General features: G+C 40.7%; 1 protein-coding gene and 2 long non-coding RNA genes across 3 annotated transcripts in view; all 3 read left to right on the top strand.

Moving 5' to 3' along the window:
- The first annotated feature begins 10,433 nt into the window (after positions 1–10,433).
- On the top strand, positions 10,434–13,596 carry LOC139473802 (uncharacterized). Its single transcript, XR_011653966.1, has 3 exons — positions 10,434–10,520; positions 12,529–12,588; positions 13,465–13,596. It is a non-coding gene; the product is annotated as an uncharacterized lncRNA (long non-coding RNA).
- Positions 13,597–13,996: 400 nt separating this feature from the next.
- Positions 13,997–15,909, top strand: LOC139474792 (uncharacterized). The gene is made up of 3 exons (XR_011653997.1): positions 13,997–14,051; positions 14,799–14,897; positions 15,832–15,909. It is a non-coding gene; the product is annotated as an uncharacterized lncRNA (long non-coding RNA).
- Positions 15,910–16,147: 238 nt separating this feature from the next.
- LOC139475692 (protocadherin Fat 4-like) overlaps positions 16,148–19,530 on the top strand; it is a 78,359-nt gene continuing 74,976 nt past the window's right edge. Inside the window, exons 1-4 of the mRNA XM_071258879.1 lie at positions 16,148–16,204; positions 16,770–16,904; positions 17,972–18,097; positions 19,248–19,338. Coding sequence (XP_071114980.1) covers positions 16,148–16,204; positions 16,770–16,904; positions 17,972–18,097; positions 19,248–19,338 — 409 coding nt within the window. The remainder of the gene's footprint in view (positions 16,205–16,769; positions 16,905–17,971; positions 18,098–19,247; positions 19,339–19,530) is intronic.

A 19,530-nucleotide genomic window follows, 5' to 3' on the forward strand; every position in this document is an offset into this window, starting at 1 on the left:
ATGCATCTAAGTGCGTGTGCATTTGTAAATCGTTGTTTACCGTGCCAGCTTCGTGTATCCCCGCACAAAGGGCATCTGTATATCTTTGAAACAACTATCTCAAGAGCTAGTTACGACAGTCACAATTCAACAATAGACGTGTATCCATTGTTTCCAAGCTCGTCAAATCCCTGCAATGCTAAAAACCCCTGGGGATATTTGTTCAATCTACCCGCGCTTAAACGCCACCCCAACTGTCACCACAATCTTCTAGCTACAATGAAATGTCAGTGATTAAATATTGCCGATCACATCTTTATCACTAGTTGTAACGCGTGCCAAGTTGACTATTTACATGTTCCTGCTTTTAATTTTATTGACTTTGATTATATTGACAACAATACAATGTACGAATCGTGAATATCTAGTCCCCCTTAAAGCCGGTTAATAGAGTAGGGATTTGTTCGTTGTGTTCTTGGTTTAACATACATTCGAAAGATTACCCTCAACAATAGATAGTCGAATCGAGGGTTGAACTTTCCCCCGTGCTTAGTGTGACTTTGGTGATGTGTGTGCATGAATAACAGCTGCGTCAGTGTGCACTGGTTGATCACGCTCGTATTGCCTGTACAATGTATGTTACTAAAAGTAAGTAAGGGACCACCCGATTCTTTCATATGAAATATAAGACTATCGTCTCTATCATGGCATGACAGTATTTTTTGTAGAAATATGAAAAGAAATTGGGTGTTCCTTAACTTTTTTTAGTTGTATATTTTGAACTGATTGACGGAAAGTAGTGCTAGTTTCAGAGTCAGTCAACTCTATTGTCTACTATCGGTGCTTGTTTCAGAGTCAGTCAACTCTATTGTCTACTATCGGTGCTTGTTTCAGAGTCAGTCAACTCTATTGTCTACTATCGGTGCTTGTTTCAGAGTCAGTCAACACTATAGTCTACTATCGGTGCTTGTTTCAGAGTCTGTCAACACTACAGTCTACTATCGGTGCTTGTTTCAGAGTCTGTCAACACTATAGTCTACTATCGGTGCTTGTTTCAGAGTCCGTCAACACTATAGTCTACTATCAGTGCTTGTTTCAGAGTCCGTCAACACTATAGATCACTATCGGTGCTTGTTTCAGAGTCTGTCAACACTATGGTCTACTATCAATGCTTGTTTCGAAGAACGGATAACTCGACCAACATCCGATGAAAACTTTAGTTGTATACTCACTCATATTCATTTGAGTCAGTCAACTCTATTGTCTACTATAGGTGCTTATTTCAGAGTCGGTCAAAACTATAGTCTACTATCGGTGCTTGTTTCAGAGTCTGTCAACACTATGGTCTACTATCAATGCTTGTTTCGAAGAACGGATAACTCGACCAACATCCGATGAAAACTTTAGTTGTATACTCACTCATATTCATTTGAGTCAGTCAACTCTATTGTCTACTATAGGTGCTTATTTCAGAGTCGGTCAACACTATAGTCTACTATCGGTGCTTGTTTCAGAGTCAGTCAACACTATAGTCTACTATCAATGCTTGTTTCGAAGAACGGATAACTCGACCAACATCCGATGAAAACTTTAGTTGTATACTCACTCATATTCATTTGAGTCAGTCAACTCTATTGTCTACTTTCGGTGCTTATTTCAGAGTCGGTCAACACTATGGTCTACTATCGGTGCTTGTTTCAGAGTCAGTCAACACTACAGTCTACTATCGGTGCTTGTTTCAGAGTCAGTCAACACTATAGTCTACTATCGGTGCTTGTTTCAGAGTCAATCAACACTATAGTCTACTATCGGTGCTTGTTTCAGAGTCAGTCAACACTATAGTCTACTATCGGTGCTTGTTTCAGAGTCTGTCAACACTATAGTCTACTATCGGTGCTTGTTTCAGAGTCAGTCAACACTATTGTCTACTATCAGTGCTTGTTTCAGAGTCAGTCAACACTACAGTCTACTATCGGTGCTTGTTTCAGAGTCTGTCAACACTATAGTCTACTATCGGTGCTTGTTTCAGAGTCAGTCAACACTATAGTCTACTATCAGTGCTTGTTTCAGAGTCAGTCAACACTACAGTCTACTATCGGTGCTTGTTTCAGAGTCTGTCAACACTATGGTCTACTATCAATGCTTGTTTCGAAGAACGGATAACTCGACCAACATCCGATGAAAACTTTAGTTGTATACTCACTCATATTCATTTGAGTCAGTCAACTCTATTGTCTACTATAGGTGCTTATTTCAGAGTCTGTCAACACTATAGTCTACTATCGGTGCTTGTTTCAGAGTCTGTCAACACTATAGTCTACTATCAATGCTTGTTTCGAAGAACGGATAACTCGACCAACATCCGATGAAAACTTTAGTTGTATACTCACTCATATTCATTTGAGTCAGTCAACTCTATTGTCTATTATAGGTGCTTATTTCAGAGTCGGTCAACACTATGGTCTACTATCAGTGCTTGTTTCAGAGTCAGTCAACACTATAGTCTACTATCGGTGCTTGTTTCAGAGTCAGTCAACACTATAGTCTACTATCGGTGCTTGTTTCAGAGTCTGTCAACACTATAGTCTACTATCAATGCTTGTTTCGAAGAACGGATAACTCGACCAACATCCGATGAAAACTTTAGTTGTATACTCACTCATATTCATTTGAGTCAGTCAACTCTATTGTCTATTATAGGTGCTTATTTCAGAGTCGGTCAACACTATGGTCTACTATCAGTGCTTGTTTCAGAGTCAGTCAACACTATAGTCTACTATCGGTGCTTGTTTCAGAGTCAGTCAACACTATAGTCTACTATCGGTGCTTGTTTCAGAGTCTGTCAACACTACAGTCTACTATCGGTGCTTGTTTCAGAGTCAGTCAACACTACAGTCTACTATCGGTGCTTGTTTCAGAGTCTGTCAACACTATAGTCTATCATCGGTGCTTGTTTCAGAGTCCATCAACACTATAATCTACTATCGGTGCTTGTTTCAGAGTCTGTCAACACTAGGGTCTACTATCAATGCTTGTTTCGAAGAACGGATAACTCGACCAACATCCGGTGAAAACTTGAGTTGTATACTCACTCATATTCATTTGAGTTATAGCCGTAGTTTACTGTAGTTCTACTTCCCAGCTGTGTGTGGAAGCTACATAAATTTTGACTTTAGAGAAAAGTACTCCCCAAGACATTCATGACTGCATGTCACAAGTGTATGGGATACGTGTCCTAGCTATTCCGCTGTTAAACTTTGGGCATCTATGTTTAGGGCTGTGAGAACAAGCCTTTATGACGACCCTAGGTCTGGACGTCCCTCAACTTCAATGAAGATTCAATCAAGGAGACACAAAAAACTTATATTGTCAGATAGACGTATTACCATTGCTGAACTTGAGGAAGACCCAGGTCTAAGCCATGGATCTACTGAAACTATTATTCATGAACATTTACAGATGAATAAGACATCTGCTCGTTGGGTGCTAACGTTTCTAAATTCTGATCTTAAGGGAAAAAGAACTGACATTGACAGAGAAAATTTAGAGCTTTTTGAGGAAGATTTCGTCAAATTCAAAAAGAGATTAGTAAGGAGCGATGAAACATGGATCTAATATGATCCCGAGTCAAAACGTCAATCCATGATTTGGCACCATTCCACTCCTCCGGCACCAAAGAATTTCATGTCTTTATGATCAGTGAAGAAAGTTATGACCATAAAAGTCCAGTTTCCACCCTTGCCGAAATTGGCTGGTATTTTTGGAGTTACATTTTGGCTGGGCTAACGAGTCTGTGCATAGCCCAATCAAATTCGCACAACGAAATCGAAATCCGGTTCGTAAACTGCGTGCAGATTTCGGGCGTTTGCAGGATTTGCGAAGCATGTGCACCGCTAACTCGTTGTCAGCAGATATTTTCCAAACCTTTTCGTGTTTTTAATCAATGTGCTCACGTGAGTTGATGCATTTCGCGATGTAAGACCTGTTTTATCACAATATAAATCCTGATTGTCGATCAGATCGTCTCGACTGAGCGCCGCCATTTTGTTTGAAGCAAATGCAAGCGATGCGAGAGGTGGAATCTCAATGGTCCATAGGAGAGGCATAGAAGGGACATAACTGGTAATAGCCGCTGGTGGCACTAAGATCGAGCCCAGTCATTCCAGCCTAGTTCGGCAAGGGCGGAAACTGGACTTTTAAAGTCAGTTAACGCTCTTGCCTCGGGAAGATGCTTTGTGGTAAAGTGTGGGAGTTCTGATCGCCTGAAATTAGCACTAGTACTCAGAATCTCACGGGTATGTTTAACACTGATTTGATGACTGCTGGACCTGAACAGGGTGTTACAGCCCATTGGTTCCTGGGTTATTTCAGTAAAACAAAAGGAATTGTTGAATCATTTCTGCATCAAACATTAATACAAATTGACAGGGGGAGAATTTACCATTGCAAAGGTGTTTAATACAATGTCATAATATTTTTTGAAAATAGAAATGCGTAAAAAATACAATGCCTGTCTCACTACATCTCGCGTGTACATATTGGGTGTTTTCATCACAAACGGTTTTTTCGAAATAAAGGGAAATTGGCCTTTCTTTCATAACTTACATAATTAATATAATTTATATTTATTTCAGCGGCGTCACCGAATTTTAGTTTTTATCTACAGTACTCGTCATTTTTGTTATTCCATGATTTCATTCTTTGAACAGAAATGTTTCCGACGGTGTTTTTTTTACATTTAAGTAAGTGTGTATGTTTGTGCACCGCTTTTGACAGTACTTAACGTATACATACACTAAAAAATCCATTTGATTTAACATTATGTCGTTCGAATATTAGACGGCACTGTGTTTGTTTACAGTTTACATAGAGCTGTCAAATATAACATGTCGCTGCACTGTACTTTTTATTTGTGAAGCATTAAAATCGGAGAAATTTCCTTTTTTTACGCTTAACAAAATTTTGGACAACACTTGCTGTGTCTGTGTTTCACACTATTCTCTTTTTGGCAATTAATTTTACACCCTCAAATAGGAAATTTAATATTCTATCTCTGCGTCATTTTATATTTTGAAGTAGAACAGCGTTCACTTTTTCAGAAATTATAAAAATGTGCGTTAGAAAAATAACTCGTCATCCACAGGCTGACTTGTTGTGATATAAAAGAAATAATGTTTAATGTGTGAACATTCACGCACGCACGCACGCACGCACGCACGCACGCACTCACTCAACCACTCACTCACTCAACCACTCACTCACTCAACCACTCAGTCAACCACTTAACCACCCACTCACTCACTATCACAAGAATGGGGAGCCGAACACCGGTATTCGCCGTGAACACTGTACCCACTAGACTACCCTGAGTGTGACTACTGTCGGGATCTACTGAGCATGTGTTGCTTATCCCCGGCTGTGAGTGTCTCCTTGAGCTGGTACTTCATTTACATGAAGTGAAATTGACCACCCAGCAAGAGTAAGTGTCTTTTGAAGACCTTATGATAAGCACAGTACTTGACAGCTATTGACAAGATTCGTGACCTGTTCACACTACACGCGGTTAGGGTGATAGCATGACATTGATTACCAATTACAGAACGTGTTCCTGTCAAGAGTAGTAATCTGTACCCCCTCGAAGATCATGTTGGACGACGACGATACAGTACATACAGGCATCTGGCGTCAATGGCATGCGTTTTTCTGGTCATGGGGATGGCGGATCTGGGTGAGGGTGGAGGGTATACTCATCACCCCCTTAGATACTGACACTGGTGGTACATATCCAGACTTACAAAATGTGGACCACCATCGCCAAGCCCTCTCCCCAAATCATTTTATTCAGTGAAGTTGCAAATTAAGGATTGTGGACTCACCACCCCTTCCCATCCTACACCCCACTGAAGTTACAAATTAGGGAATTTTAGCCTCCCCATCCACCATCCTTCGTCTCACTGAAGTTACAAATTAGGGAATTTTAGCCTCCCCATCCTTCATTACACTGAAGTTACAAATTAGGGAATTTTAGCCTCCCCATCCACCATCCTTCGTCTCACTGAAGTTACAAATTAGGGAATTTTAGCCTCCCCATCCTTCATTACACTGAAGTTACAAATTAGGGAATTTTAGCCTCCCCATCCACCATCCTTCGTCTCACTGAAGTTACAAATTAGGGAATTTTAGCCTCCCCATCCTTCATTACACTGAAGTTACAAATTAGGGAATTTTAGCCTCCCCATCCACCATCCTTCGTCTCACTGAAGTTACAAATTAGAGAATTTTAGCCTCCCCATCCTTCATTACACTGAAGTTACAAATTAGGGAATTTTAGCCTCCCCATCCACCATCCTTCGTCTCACTGAAGTTACAAATTAGGGAATTTTAGCCTCCCCATCCTTCATTACACTGAAGTTACAAATTAGGGAATTTTAGCCTCCCCATCCACCATCCTTCGTCTCACTGAAGTTACAAATTAGAGAATTTTAGCCTCCCCATCCTTCGTCTCACTGAAGTTACAAATTAGGGAATTTTAGCCTCCCCATCCTTCATTACACTGAAGTTACAAATTAGGGAATTTTAGCCTCCCCATCCACCATCCTTCGTCTCACTGAAGTTACAAATTAGAGAATTTTAGCCTCCCCATCCTTCGTCTCACTGAAGTTACAAATTAGGGAATTTTAGCCTCCCCATCCTTCGTCTCACTGAAGTTACAAATTAGGGCATTGGGCCTCCCCATCTCCCATCCTTCGTCTCACTGAAGTTACAAATTAGGGAATTGAGCCTCTTCATCACAAATTAGGGAATTGTGCTCCCCAACCCCCTACCCTTCACTCTACTGAAGTAGGGAATTGAGCCTATATATCACTGACCACGTATTGTCGAAGACACTTGCTCGAGAGCATATTGTTACAAAAATAGTAGATTATACTTTCTTCTACGTAGATTATTATATCGTATGCGTATATGAAAGTATGTTCTACGTAGATATTATCTACACTGATGAAAGTATCATCTACGTACATGTTATTTTGTTTTAGACTGTGGCACTTATGCGCTTCCATACCAGACCTTTACACCAAACAATTGATACATATTGTGTCACCGGTGGTGCAGGATCCGCTCACTTTGGCGCGAACAACTAGTATCATGACTATTTGATAGTGATTCATAAACACATGCTCATGATATAGACGGAATCGTACAATCGACTCTGCTAAAACGTTTACGGAAAGGATTTTATGGCTTTTATTTATTAAAATATAATTGAAAGCAGAAGACTGAAGATTTGCCTGAAGTGCCTGTACTACAGAGTGACACAAACTAGTGATACGAATGTCATTATGGTATAAAGGCGGCATCAAACAATATATTCCAAAGGGATTAAATTTTTGACAATAAACTAAATAGTGTTCCAGTGTAGGACTCACTGAATTTCAAGTTACGGATTGTGAACCTATGTACGCGTTGAAGGACATTCCGGGTAGAAAACAATAGACTTGAAACGACGCCATTTCTTGTGTCCCCCGCTAGGTTTTTGACACGAAGTTCACCCCCCAGAGAGCCTGTGAAGCGCCTTGTGTATCTCTGCTCTTCACCCCGCCTGGAATGTACCCTCTCCGTATACAACATCAAAAGTTAGAGCTGAGTTTCTCTATTGATAAATCTCTTGGTAGATAATCTACTCTCACACGTTAGGAATATTATTGCTTGGGTGTTCCACAAACAGATATAGTTGACACAGTGAGCAGTTGGGTGAGCAGTGTTTACATGTAATGTGTTGGGTTTACTTGAACCAACGTACATCCGTCTTACGACAATGGTGGGAATAACACAACTGGACCGTTGGAGATTCAGCCAGCTGGAACCTTTCTTATCATCCACAATTGGCTTCCATAAGAGATATCGCTTGAGTGAGATGTCTCTAGGGGATATTGATAAAATTGCAGCACAATGCTTCCCAGACAATTGTAACGTCATCGTTACATGACGTCACAATCAAAAGACATCACTAGTTCCCTGCCACTGAATCAGGCTAGCTGTATTTTTAACACTCAAGACACTGGTAGTTATTTTCGTAAGCTGAAGAAGTTGGAAGAATCATTTTGGGTGATAAAAGGAATCTCCCCCTCGTGTCTTGTTGTCAGTGACATTGTATATCAACACTCTTTTAATTCTGTGCCCTGTGAGATTCAGTAATCTAGAACCTCGGCAAACCTCGGCAAACCTCGGAGTTTGAAACTTATATCGCCTCTCACGTAGATATGCTTGATACCAAAAGACACACGGGCGAGATTCTGTTTCTCTACAAAATGTAATATTGTCCACGAAGTGCAGTAGTCGGCACGAGTAAGTGAGTTTTCATACTCTTTGGGGGTCATTCTTTTATTGGATGTATATCCAAATCCCCAATGGCTGGTTTATTGGCTCTTTGACTTGATGTTATATCATTTATATAGCTTTTAGTTTAAGAAACCTCATATACTTGAATAATTTTTTTTCTTAAACTGTAATTCACGTCAGCTGTCCTATCATGTGAATTGTAGCTTGTTGTAAGAGGGACTTTTTAAACTACACAATACATTTTGTGTTTTACTTGCAACTTTACGAAGCATTATCTTACCATAAAAACAATTGAAATCTGTTTGGGCACATAAAACATTCATTGAAGCACAAATCTATGAGCTATACAATACACAAGCAAATGTTACATTTAACAAATGTGTATGAAAAATAGTGTTAATAAATGTTAATTGTATACATTCCCCATGGAGCGGATAGCACAATGTAATTTGATAATAATTATATCAAAAGCACAACAACACGGACACAAGGAGAGGCTATCTGAACGACCGCCGCATCAAGTCTATGTGCAGTGTGTTGAGAGGTCCAGCAACCTTGAAGAGTCCTTTGCTTGGATGAAATCGGCTGGCCTGAAAAGTGGAACAGTCGCTTCCCACTCGAAACCGCCAATATGTGATTTTGCATCAGAATGTAAATATGAAATCTAGATTATACAATCAATTTTATGAGATTGTCCAACACAAGCTCAGTGGATGACCAGCTTTGGCACAAACAGAGTATCTTAAACGACACGATAGAGGGCTCGATGCTTTTATTACTGTCTTCACCATGCTTGTGCTTTTGACGCAGAGGTCCATCCATGCTACGACTCGAAATCATAAATACAAAATTCTTTTTGATAGGACCCAGGCCAACAAACTTGATCTTGTCCTTTTCGATAAATCCAATGAAACCATTCATATCATTGTATTTTCTGTCTCTTTTTACCCCAATGTGATTGACAGGGAAACATGGCAAATATGCGGGGCTCGCTTTCGAAATGTCACGCTTGCTTCCCAGGCATCAAGTTGTCCGACTCCACATTGTTCTCGGTGCCTTAGGTTTGGTACCTCCCAGTCTGTTGACTGACATTGGGAGAGTACCCGGGTTTTCTTCCAGGAATACAGCCCTTCTGATAATCTGGGTAATGCAGAAGACTGCAGTGTTGGGGACTCTTCACATTCTTCAAAACGTTCAGGGTGGATTCAACTAGGCAGCGCGTCCTGGGAGAAGTCCCATTCGCTGTCTGGAACCGTGTAGAGAGGGGTCAAGGGTGAGTGGGTACGGTGTTACGCCTCTTTTAGCAATTATTCCAGCAATATCACGGCTGGGAACACCAGGAATGGGTTTCACACATTGTACCCATTTGGGGATTCGAAACCGGCTCTACGGCGTGACGAGCGAACGCTAAGGGCACTGAGCTGATGATGAGCCTAACCAGCCTGACTGTGCTGGATCATCCAAACCCTCTTTGCTGCATTTATTTCTCTGAATCTTTATAGATGAAGAAGAAGAAGAAGGAGAAGAAGAAGAAGAAGAAGAAGAAGAAGAAGAAAAGATTGATATTATTATTGCCGAAACACTACAAACCTAAGGTCCAAAACACAACTATCATACCCGTATCAAATACATCCCCATCGAATAACCATTTCTTGTATGTTTCATTTTTAACCACCATCAAACATTGATCTACTTTCTTTTGCCTCGCAATTAAATTCATCTTTTGGTTGCATCTAGAACTGATTTATGAGTGAGAAACATGTTTTCCCCAATATTAATCAAGAATGGTTCAATCAATGATTTACTGAATCCAAGAATTAGGTTATTCCCAAATAACAAAATATCATATTACCAAATTCCCAAACAAACTAATGGCAAGTACACAATGCCAAACCAAGGCCATGTAATGTTATCCAATGTGTGTTACAAAGGAAACAAGTGTCTCAGTCAGGCATGCAGGGTCAGCGTACAAGTGGTTCCAGACAGTAACCTGATGCTCTGGGACAGGGGTAATCCTGATTTACAGCTATTGTTTTACATCATGCAATGCTGTCTCCCCGTTACAACTGGACAGCAACCTGCATATGTCAGGGTTGACATCTTGCCTCTATGACGTTCATGGAAGACTGATTTAAAAAAAATGTTATTTCTATCAATAATTGGACTTGTGTTGCTGCCGTGCGATGTGTACTGTGGATTCTGTGAGTAGAATAATGTTGATTTTAATTTACTTAGTAAACGTGTCAGTGGGCGTGACTTGGACACGGTGATGTATCAATGAGAATGCTAATAGCTGATGGGATTACTTTATGGTTGAATGTATCTGGTGATAGGAATTATAATGATATGTAATACTGAACATTTTACACTTAACATTTAAGACTCTACTTGAGCTGGCGATCGGAAATGTAAGGACATGTAATATTTACAATTTGAAACTCTACTTAAATTGGCGATCGGAAATGTAAGCCTAGGGCATGTATACTTACAATTTGAAACTCTACTTGAGCTGGTAATAGGATATGTAAGGCCATGTAATACCTACAATTTGAAACTCTACTTCAGCTGGTAATAGGAAATGTAAGGGCATGTAATACAATTTGAAACTCTACTTCAGCTGGTAATAGGAAATGTAAGGGCATGTAATTCTTACAATTTGAAACTCTACTTGAGCTGGCGATCGGAAATGTAAGGGCATGTAATACTTACAATTTGAAACTCTACTTGAGCTGGTAATAGGATATGTAAGGGCATGTAATATTTACAATTTGAAACTCTACTTAAATTGGCGATCGGAAATGTAAGCCTAGGGCATGTATACTTACGATTTGAAACTCTACTTGAGCTGGTAATAGGATATGTAAGGCCATGTAATACTTACGATTTGAAACTCTACTTGAGCTATTGCAAATGTAAGGGCATGTAATACCTACAATTTGAAACTCTGCTTCAGCTGGTAATAGGAAATGTAAGGGCATGTAATACAATTTGAAACTCTACTTCAGCTGGTAATAGGAAATGTAAGGGCATGTAATTCTTACAATTTGAAACTCTATGAGCTGGCGATCGGAAATGTAAGGGCATGTAATACTTACAATTTGAAACTCTACTTGAGCTGGTAATAGGATATGTAAGGCCATGTAATACTTACGATTTGAAACTCTACTTGAGCTGGTAATAGGATATGTAAGGGCATGTAATATTTATAATTTGAAACTCTACTTCAGCCGGCGATCGGAAATGTAAGGGCATGTACAATTTGAAACTCTACTTGAGCTGGTGATCGGAAATATAAGGGCATGTAATACTTACAATTTGAAACTCTACTTCAGCTGGCGATCGGAAATGTAAGGGCATGTAATACTTACAATTTGAAACTCTACTTGAGCTGGTAATAGGATATGTAAGGGCATGTAATATTTACAATTTGAAACTCTACTTAAATTGGCGATCGGAAATGTAAGCCTAGGGCATGTATACTTACGATTTGAAACTCTACTTGAGCTATTGAAAATGTAAGGGCATGTAATACCTACAATTTGAAACTCTGCTTCAGCTGGTAATAGGAAATGTAAGGGCATGTAATACAATTTGAAACTCTGCTTCAGCTGGTAATAGGAAATGTAAGGGCATGTAATACAATTTGAAACTCTACTTCAGCTGGTAATAGGAAATGTAAGGGCATGTAATTCTTACAATTTGAAACTCTACTTGAGCTGGCGATCGGAAATGTAAGGGCATGTAATACTTACAATTTGAAACTCTACTTGAGCTGGTAATAGGATATGTAAGGGCATGTAATACTTACGATTTGAAACTCTACTTGAGCTGGTAATAGGATATGTAAGGGCATGTAATATTTACAATTTGAAACTCTACTTCAGCCGGCGATCGGAAATGTAAGGGCATGTACAATTTGAAACTCTACTTGAGCTGGTGATCGGAAATATAAGGGCATGTAATACTTACAATTTGAAACTCTACTTCAGCTGGCGATCGGAAATGTAAGGGCATGTAATACTGAACATGTGATCGCGTGTAGCGTTATTATATTGTGTCAGTTAGAGATCATATCACATGTTTATGTTGGGGAAATGTGCCTGTATGTAGGATAGGAGATTTTTATATTGACGTGTATATCCTCACGTGGTTATTACCAATGTATATACAGCCCAGAACGAGTATATTAACATGTGTTTAACATTTCAGTCTGTGCCCAGTTCCGACCAGGGCGTTTCCGAGCGACGGTCTCCGAGTCAGCGCCGACAGGTAGCCTTGACCTTCTATTCTTAGTCTCATATCCTCCGCAGACCTGTCTTCAAAAAAAACCTTGTAACACATATTGTAATCTGTTTCCATGTACGTGTAATCGTAAGGGAAAGTTAGTGATTGAATGTTTGTTTTTATTCAAATGGTCGAATCGTGAGGAACACCAAAATGGTACGATGACGCATAATCAATCACGTCATACACTCACAGCACTCACTCCCTCATTATCCATGTGGTTTGTTGAAATTTACTTATTTTCAACAGCTTCTTTGTAATTGTGCTAGATCGTTTTTCAGGTTAATTTATGTTTTTTTAAATTACCCAAAGTCAACCCTGAAAAGATTCATATATTTATTTTGCATCCTACATCGTTTTGTATTGCCCAGGGTAACGGTGGGTGGGTGGTATTACAAACAAATTGGTTCACCTCAAGCTATACTTGTCCTGTCCTGAGTTTACAGCCCCCGTGCCGACCCCGGGGTAGAATGGGTCCCCAGCAACCTATGCTCTTCGTCCCAGGTGACGTGATGGATCGGCTGGTCAGCCAGACTCGGGGCGGCGGCGCGGATCGTTGCTCATGATATCAATCACTGTTTCGTCTGCTTCAGACTCAATTATGTATCATCTTGATGTAGATGGAATAATGTTGAAATGTTTGTTCAACATCGAACCACACAAAGGTGCACTGTCCGATTTAATGAAATCATCTTGTGTATAACGTCTCAGTGAAGTACGTGTCATCTGTTAAAGCGGCATGCATGAATGCGGCGTCAAACAACAAACAACGACAAACAGTTTTCTGCACAGTAATATCACCTGCTTCCACAAGCTAAATCTCGACAGAACTATTTCTGAAATAATGTCCTGTGTTTTAAGGCACGGTGATCGGGACAGCCATCGCTGAATCCAACAATAACTCGTCAATGTACATCCTCGAAGGAGATACAGACGTCATCCACTACGACAATACAACGGGAAACATCGTCACTAAAAAAGCAGTGAGCGAATTCAGGGTGAGATAGACAACCAATTAGATTGTGCGAGTGACTTTGGTTTTGCGCTGCTTTGACCAGTATATGAGGCGTGTCAGCTTGACGTAGGCCTATACTCCAAAGTGATACAGAACTTAGACGATTACCACTTTGATCAATTCCAAACCCAACCGGTTATGGTACGGACAACCTTGAAACAATATCTTGGCGAAGCTGGGATTCGATCTAAAGATCACAGGCACCCTAAAGGTGCGCTTCTGGCACGCTAAAGGGAGGCTACTCTGGTTAGGTAATTGTCGCGCCCAAAGCCTTTAGAATAAAAGTAATTAATCAACTTTAATAATTGACGTAAAGTAAAATATAACTTTATGAGGCAATAAAATCGCTCCTATGTACACGAATGTTTTCTATTTGCAGGGACAGACGCTTCAATTGAAAGGAAAATGTAACGAATACATCCCAACATTGGTGGTACGTAGTTTATGTACACTACGGTAAATGGATCAGGTCATAATGTTTCGAGTCTGTAGATTAAGCAACACTTCACGGTTACTTGATTTTACTTACAGTTACTTTGTTTTACCTAACTGATACTTTGCTGTACTTTGCTACTACATTGTTTTACTTTACTGTTACTTTGTTTTACCTAATTGTTACTTTGCTGTAGTTTACTACAACATTGTTTTACTTTACTGTTACTTTGTTTTACCTGTTACTTTGCTGTACTTTGCTACTACATTGTTTTACTTTACTGTTACTTTGTTTTACCTAATTGTTAATTTGCTGTACTTTACTACAACATTGTTTTACTTTACTGTTACTTTGTTTCACTTTACTGTACTTCACATTGACTTGGTTTTACTTATTATTACTTGGTTTCGCGTCACGGTTACTTGGTTTTACTTTACTACATTGTTTTACCTTACTGTTACTTTGTTTCACGTCACGGTTACTTTGTTTTACGTCACGGTTACTTTGTTTTACGTCACAGTTACTTTGTTTCACGTCACGGTTACTTTGTTTTACGTCACGGTTACTTTGTTTTACGTCACGGTTACTTTGTTTTACTTTACTACTACATTGTTTTACCTTACTGTTACTTTGTTTCACATCACGGTTACTTTGTTTTACGTCACGGCTACTTTGTTTTACGTCACGGTTACTTTGTTTACTTTACTATAACATGTTTTACCTCACTGTTACCATTGTATGTTTCAGTATACCATCACTCTTGATGGGGTGATTCAGGTGGAAGTTGAGGACGAGAACGACCCTCCCGTGTTTCTCAATCTGCCCCACACCATCAGCGTGCCAGAGGTACGTACAGGTCCACGCTCCCGTCATCTGTCCATATACTGGCATCCAGCAACCATTGGATCTACCTATTACTCTAACCAGCCCCCCACCTATCACACATCCAGTCATCCATCTGGCTATGAATCCATCTACCAATCAATATGTCTATATATTTATTCATTCATTCATCCATGCATTAATTACCCGTACGGCATTCCATCTATCCATCACGTCAATCAGGCGAACACCTGGTGACTCACTGATTTTCAACAATCCATTCATATAATTTTCATTTTATTTTACCTGTCGCGCCCTGTTTCGGCGGATAATCGAGACTGGTTATACTCTGGCGTTAACGTTTTATATATTGAACGGTGTTGCATATGTGTTTCATGCTAATTTTCTTAGGCTGAATTAGCGTGCACAGACAAGCGCATGCGCGCACACATGTATACACACGCAAACATTCACGCGCGCGCGCGCGCACACAAACAAGTCCTCCATCCTCTATACTTTTGTATGAAATGTCTAACAACAGTTATTTTATATTTCCTAACAAGTGTCCGTGATTACAGCCACTTTGATATCATATGACGTTATAAATCACATAAAGATGATTACCGACTCCGTGGTCTAGTGGTGGAGCGTCTGCCAGGAGAGCGGAAGGTCGGGGATTCGATCTCCGGCCGCGTCATACCAAAAGACGTTAAAGGATGGTACTTGTTGTTACCCTGCCTGGCGCTCGTTATAATATGCCTGAGTGGGGTATTCATGTTACACTGCGACATTGTATCTCAGTGGGCTAGCACTATAAATCGGCATCAGTCCGGACTAGTACAAGCAGCCACACGCACGTGCATGCACGTCTCTATATGAGTGCAATAATCTTGAACGCGACGTACTACCCCATTTTACCTCATCCATGAATATAATGTGATGTAAACCTGTTGACTAGGCAACCACTGCTGGCAGCATCGTGTATGTAGTTGACGCCGCCAATCCCACGGACGTCGACCCTTTCTTCAACATCGAGATCTATAGTATAGCCGTGAGTTGCATTAATACGGCGCTATGCCACTATACGTTCAGATAAAACATTATCTATCAGAAGCATTCGTTGGAGGGATTTAAATGAAATGTCGTCAACTTCGATCAACAACATTTTTGTATTGAGATATTTATTGACACACTTTGGGAATAAATCGGGCTTTGTAAGTAAAAGCGCACTCTCAACAGCATTCTAAAATAGATTCGATGCATTGACGAAAATAATGCATCTCTCCTCATCAAAACGCTTTGACGGTACAAGAAAAGCAGACAACGAGTCTGTATGACGAGGGCTTCTCCCCGGCGCGTTACATATTCGTAACAGTCGCTGAAAACTTTTCCTAAATTCAGATATATTGCCTGCAAAATTCACACATTTTGCGCCAGGAGGTACGTTGGGCGTTATAATAATGTCATGAGGTTTCAGTTCCATGTGTTTTATTTCGTCATTATTACAAATACTGAAGATGTTGTTCGCAGTGTCTTAGACATGTAGTTTAATTGTGGTGGATGTAAGTGTATTCGTCGTTGTTATAATTGTAATCGTTGTTCATACAAGCATATCTGTTACTTAAAGTTTGTCATAATAATGCTGAATCTGTAAGAAACATGTACCAATTGTTGTAATAAGCATAACCGTTGTTGATAGAAACATATACGCTGCAGAAAGTGTCGTCATAACGGTTTTGGTTTTGTGATAGGTACAATTTATAAGTATAATCGTTGTTGTTATATACCTATACGGTTTGTACATGGTAGTTTACGTGTATCCAGTGGTTGTTATACGGAGCTTCGTTGATGCTACGATGCTGTAGTTGTTGTCATCACAGCCATCGGTTTTTGTAGAACGTCACGGCGGCAGACAGGTCAGTGACCCTCGACAATGTGGTCCTCATCGACACCCTCGGCCGTGTCCGACTGGTCAACCCGCTGGACTACGAAGAGGGACACAGAGAGCTGCACATAGCGCTGCAGGTTAAGGTAGGTTTTGTTGTTTTGCTTATTTGTTTGTTGTTTTACGCCGCAATGAGCAATATTCCAGCTATGTGACGGTGGTCTGTAATTAATCGAGTCTGGACCAGACAGTCCAGTGATACATTATGAGCATCGATCCACGCAATTGGGATTCAATGACATGCATCAACCAAGTCAGCGAGCCTGACCACACGATCCCGTTAGTCGCTTCTTATGGGTTATTGGGTTGCTGTAGACCAATTCTAACCCGGAATCTTCACAGTACTGTCAGCTGGACTACGAGGGGGGTAACAGAGAGCTGCAGGTTAAGGTAGGTAGTCGGACTACGAGGAGGGTACCAGAGAGCTGCACATAGCGCTGCAGGTGAAGGTAGGTAGTCAGACTACGAGGAGGGTAACAGAGAGCTGCATATAGCGCTGCAGGTGAAGGTAGGTAGTCGGACTACGAGGGGTGTAACAGAGAGCTGCACATAGCGCTGCAGGTGAAGGTAGATAGTCGGACTACGAGGAGGTAACAGAGAGCTGCACATAGCGCTGCAGACTAAGGTAGGTAGTCGGACTACGAGGAGGTAACAGAGAACTGCACATAGCGCTGCAGGTTAAGGTAGGTAGTCGCACTACGAGGAGGGTACCAGAGAGCTGCACACAGCGCTGCAGGTTAAGGTAGGTAGTCGGACAACGAGGAGGGTACCAGAGAGCTGCACATAGCGCTGCAGGTGAAGGTAGGTATTGTCAGCTGGTTTACGGGGAAGGCCACAGAGAGCTGCACTTACTGATGCAAGATACAGAGATTCCGTTTCTTTAATACGAAGTTGAACATTTGAGGCTTACTGATGTAGTTTTTTTTGTGTTATTTGGTGCATGTACTTGTTGATAATTCCTTCTTTAACAATCCCTTCCCATCATTCTGTACACAAAACACATAAATCACATCTGCATTCTACTCCAGCCATGGCGGTGATGGGGCCTTTCTGTTCCAGTCTTTGCACGTCCCTCTGAAAAACCGAACTCAAATTCAACATGGGTTTAATGTATGAAGTCAAGTCTGTATGTCTTAATTTTGTTTCTTAAAAGGACCATGGCAACCCTCCATTGACAGCCGAGTCATATCTCCACATCTTCGTCAACGACAGTGACGATCAGACGCCAAAGTTTCAACATAAAGTCTACACGGCGTCTGTCATTGGCGAGAAACCAGTGGTGAGATATACATGCAGTTTGTGCAAAATACCATCGTCAATATTCACGGGTACACACAACCTTTTCCCACCACCCGAGAATACATAGGGCAGCACATTTGTAATGAACAAATCATAGGGAAGAGGGAGAGGGAAGCCAGCGAGCGGTCAGATAATGCATGGAATCATTGTAAGGGATGTTGTGTAGACAATCTAGTGACTGACGTCATCCATCTACGCAATCAAGACACGATGACACGATGCCTTAAACATGTCAGCGAGTCTGACCACTCGATCCCGTTAGACGCGTCTAATTACAAGCATGGGTTGCTGTTCGAAGACCAATTCTAACCCGGATCTTTACGTCTACAGTAATATGTCTCCATGAATGATATGTAGTGTTTATAACAATGTGATGTACTGGCGCTGTCTGGATATGAATATGAAGCTCATATCATAATTTTATCACAATTATGGCCACATGTGTCCAAACCTACTGCAAATCCCTTGTTGACTATATACCTTAACAAAAGATGCTGCACTTGTTTGTTTCTCTCCCGTCAAAGAAACAAAGCGCATGTCTTACAGATGTAGCACAGAGGAGGGCGGCGCAGTTGTCTCTGGCCCTGCAGTTCGCTGTCTTTCGTCCCTTATGCGACCACTTATGTTTGTTTGTTTGTTGTTTAACGCCGCACTCAGCAATAGTCCAGCTATATGACGTCGGTCTGTAATTAATCGTGTCTGGACCAGACAATCCAGTGATACATTATGAGCATCGATCCACGCAACTGGGATACGATGACATGCATCAATCAAGTCTGCGAGCCTGACCACCCGATCGTTAGTCGCCTCTTATAAATTACGATAAGCATAGTCGCCTTGTATATTTTTGGATATACCATATATACAAAATTGTATATTTTGTATATATTGGAATTTTCCCTTGTGTTACGACAAGCATGGTCGCTTTTTACTCCCACCCCCACTGACACGCCGTGACACAACTGTAATACTGTTTTAAGCGGCGTTACAGCCAACTTATTCATGATTGTTTTCGAGTTTTAATGATTTAAACCTTGATGAACAAGCCGTTTCTATTTATCTATTTATTTATGTACCACTTGTACCACAATCTTATACCACCGACTGATCACTTGCCACTCTGGTTGTAGATTGAAGAGTGCCACCCAACTCGTCCAGCACTGTTCGCAGAAGACCAGGATCCGGTGAAGAAGTCCCTGGTTCGATACAGCATCAGAGATGGTTTGGACTAAACTACCTACTTGTTCCATACTCTGAATCCATATATCTCCATTACTATCTAAATGTTTCCTGGTCAGGGGTAGCCCAGTTGTCTAAGATACCGCAAATCGTTAGGAGGAGTCCCTTAGGAGTGCCAGAAAAATATGATCGTTGGTTCAAATCCTGGTTTGCCATCGATTATGTTTCTAGGTT

Source organism: Haliotis cracherodii, unplaced genomic scaffold, assembly GCF_022045235.1.
Source record: "Haliotis cracherodii isolate W230 unplaced genomic scaffold, xgHalCrac1.p SCAF_3, whole genome shotgun sequence".
NCBI lineage: Eukaryota > Metazoa > Mollusca > Gastropoda > Lepetellida > Haliotidae > Haliotis > Haliotis cracherodii.